Source organism: Crocuta crocuta, unplaced genomic scaffold (genome assembly GCF_008692635.1).
Source record: "Crocuta crocuta isolate KB4526 unplaced genomic scaffold, BGI_CrCroc_1.0 scaffold87, whole genome shotgun sequence".
NCBI lineage: Eukaryota > Metazoa > Chordata > Mammalia > Carnivora > Hyaenidae > Crocuta > Crocuta crocuta.
The window spans coordinates 6211937-6215393 of NW_027532166.1; the positions used below are offsets into that span (position 1 = coordinate 6211937).

General features: G+C 46.3%; 2 protein-coding genes across 3 annotated transcripts in view; one reads left to right on the forward strand and one right to left on the reverse strand.

The window, feature by feature from the left end:
* TEX55 (testis expressed 55) overlaps positions 1 to 3092 on the reverse strand; it is an 11483-nt gene extending 8391 nt beyond the window's left edge. Inside the window, exons 1-2 of the mRNA XM_077776672.1 lie at positions 1891 to 3092; positions 1138 to 1290 (exon numbers count right to left, since the gene is read on the reverse strand). Of these exons, the coding sequence (XP_077632798.1) occupies positions 1138 to 1290; positions 1891 to 3048 (1311 nt within the window). The 5' untranslated portion in view covers positions 3049 to 3092. The remainder of the gene's footprint in view (positions 1 to 1137; positions 1291 to 1890) is intronic.
* Positions 3093 to 3309: 217 nt separating this feature from the next.
* The window catches only part of IGSF11 (immunoglobulin superfamily member 11), a 177778-nt gene continuing 177630 nt past the window's right edge, over positions 3310 to 3457 (forward strand). For both annotated transcript variants that reach the window (XM_077776674.1, XM_077776675.1), the window contains exon 1: positions 3310 to 3426. The gene's annotated coding sequence lies outside the window, so the exon portion shown is untranslated. The remainder of the gene's footprint in view (positions 3427 to 3457) is intronic.

Here is a 3457-nt window from a genome sequence, read left to right on the forward strand (position 1 = left end):
GGCTCCAGGCTCTGAGTTGGCAGTCAGCACAGAGCCCGACGCGGGGCTCGAACCCACGAACCGCGAGATCATGACCTAAGAGAAAGTCGGACGCTTAACCGACTAAGCCACCCAGGCGCCCCTACATCCTATTTCTTTAACTTAAGTTTTTCCAGTTAAAATGGATTTTTTTCCTAGTTTAAATGTTTTCACCTGAGGTGGGTCATTCTTACTTTCCACGTTTCTAACCACAAAGTTACTACATGTACACGTTAGAATATACACACATGTGCCTTGTTGGTTAATAATATTAACATAAAAATAAACGTGTCAGGCAAATGAAAACAAAAACAACCCACCAAAACCCAAATATGTTATAAATATAATAATCTCTTACAATTCTATATTGGCCAAGGAAAGTTCATACTTTAAAAGAGGCTCCAGCCCCATATCTGGAGGTCAATAAGGTTTGTAATTTTGGGGCGCCTGGGTGGTTCAGTCGGTTGAGCATCAGACTTCGGCTCAGGTCATGATCTCACGGTTCATGCGTTCAAGCCCCGCATCAGGCTCTGTGCTGACAGCTAGCTCAGAGCCTGGAGCCTGCTTCAGATTCTGTGTCTCCCTCTCTCTCTGACCCTCCCCTGCTCACGCTGTCTCTCTCTCTCAGAAATAAATGAAAACATTAAAAAAAAATAAAAAAATAAGATTTGTAATTTCAAGAATTAAAAACAACTTTTCACTACTTCTTTTCCCCCCTAAACAATGCAGAGTTGTAGATGGTCACAGGTTGGTTATCTTTTGAAAGTATTACACACCTGGCTGAAAAACAGATTTTCTCTCAATTGCCAATATTTTGTCCTTCCTTCCCAGTCTGACTCAAACTCTAACCCTTGGCCATATTTTTCCATATCAACTAAACTGCCTGATCTCTAATCCCTCTGAAGGGCTTCGCATTACGGTAAATAACATTCTTTGGTGTTTATCATTTACTACTTTTGGTTAAATACATCTTAGTGCATTTATTGACTTCTCAATGAGATTATATCCCTTTTATAACAAAGGCCCATTCTTGTACCTCTAAAAGCCAGGTCCAAGTTTGTTTGTTACCTTGTAATTACTATAAAACTCACTCTTAAAGAAAGGGATTGAGAGATTTACCTGAAATATTTGCAGAATGTGGTGTTTCTCCATGTATCGTAGTGCAACTTGATAAGGATCTTCATATACAATAGGAGGGAATTGCCCCCTATAAGTCTGACCGTATCCAAGAGATCTCTTTCCTTCTTGGAAATATGATTCTGGAATATCATCCTGCAATAGAAATATACCCCCCACCCCCACCCCAGAGAGTCTTTAATAAATTGAAAAACCCCAGGAAGCTTTGTTGTTATTGTTGCTGTTTATCAGTGGAATCTGGTGTTGATGGAACCTGGATACCAGGAATTGAAGATAAGATTACGATGACAAACCTGGCTGATCCTCCTGACAATATAATGCACCTCAAGTCCTGGAAACTACCTTAGGCATCTCCAATCTACTTCAAATAATTTTCCCTTCACAGGGATCTCCAATTGACTCCAAATTCCTTTCCTTTGGTAGAAGCCCAGAGAAGGGAAATGACAGAGTAGGCAGCAGAACCAAGACTCATGAATATTGGTTCATTGATCCTTTCTGAATGGCCTTCCAGTAGCAGAGGAGGCAACCTATCAATTTCCCCCCCTTCTCCTGCCCTTCCCGAATCCCCTGCCCTTCCCGAATAAACCGTAATGTGTAGGTTTATTCCTCATCTTTGATCCAACCTGTGCCTTCTTCCTGTCCTGCCCCCATGCCACCACAACAAACCCCTGGCTTGGCCTCCGATTTCCCAGGTGGCCGATTTCCCAGGTGGTATCAAATGCCCCTTTAACCTACAGGTTTGGTTTCTATGGCTTTAGTTTTCTCTTGACCAAAGACATAGTCCAGCTTGGATGAGATAGAGGGAAATCTTTGGGAATAGACTTGGTCTTTTGCTTGGAAATTACTGGAGAATCTGGCATCAAATAAGTCAAATGCTTGCAGATCGGTTACACTTTCTGTGTCAGTTTCAGCTGAAACCCAGGAACTGTCATGGTCTATTCTTCTGGCCTCAAATTTGCAGGGTTCTACTCTGAATTCAGCCTTTTTGTTCTCCTTACTGTCACCAAATCGGGTCAATATTCTGCCATTGTACTGGCCAGGTGCTTCATCGTCTGCCAGATAGTCCTTTCTGGAGTAATTCTTTTCACCCATTAAGTGGTCAACCTTGTAATCATCGCCATAGTCAGTCTTATTCACTGTAAGGCGATGAGCACTACTGTCAGCCTGGTCAGCAGTTTGCTGTTCAGCTGCTAGTTCAATAGCTTCCTCGTACACTTTGTGGTGAGTCTTTATAGACGTTCTGGGGTCAACTTGGTTAGATGGTCTATAGCCAATCTGTTCAGAAGTTCTTTGTTCAACCAAGCCAGACAATCTGTCCTCAGTCTGTTCAGAACTTCTTCGTTCAACCAGGCCGGACAATCTGCCCTCAGTCTGTTCAGAAGTTCTTTGCTCAGCTTGGGTGGACATTTGGTGGTCAATCTGTCCAGAAGGTGCTTGGTTGGACTGGTTAGACAACCTATTGTCAATCTGTTCAGAAGATCTTCCTTCAGTCTGGTTGGACATTCTGCGTTCAATATGTACAGAAGTTCTTTGTCCATGCAGAAGAGACACCTGGCTGTCATGATGGGGCTGGCCAGAGGTCTTCTCATACATTCTTTGGTCATCCTGATCAAATGTACCACCCTGAGCAACATTAGCATGGTTGGATGCTCTGAGATCAGCTTCATCAGATATTTGGCGTCCAGTGGGTTCATATACTTTGTGATCAGTCTGTCCAGACACTCCTTGGGCAGGCTGCTCAGCCCTTCTTTGATCAGTCTGGTCATCTGCCTCTTCTTCATTCTGGCTCACCCAGTTGTCTTCCTTGCTGTCTGTGCGTCTGTCATCTGGGGACTTGGTTGTGCTTTTAGGTTCCAAGGACTCTTCAGGAGCCTCTTTGAGAAGTTTTTCCATTTTCTGCCCTCGCTGGTCTTGGTTGCCAGACGCAACGGGTGGGGCCAAGCTGGTCGCCTAGGTGACCATCAGGGGCGCGCAACGTCGTTGCCCGCGGGCTTTGTTTGGCCTCCGAGCGCGCAGGCTCTTTCGGGTGCGCGGGCGCCACCCCTGCCCAGGTCGGGGCTGCCTAGAGCCGCGGGTGCCGAGTCCGCCTACAAGCAGTGTGGACAGGAGCGCCGGGCGGACGCCCTTCTCCTGAGAAGTGGTGATAGCCACACGCGACAGTCGCCACCGCCCAGCCACTAGGCTCGGGGCTCTGTGAATCGGTGCCCCAGAGCGGTACTCGCAGCGTTCTTGTGGAGATTCCCGGCGGGTGCCGGAAACCGGACCGCGCAGGTACCGCCCCTCTAATCGCGGGCCACGTGTT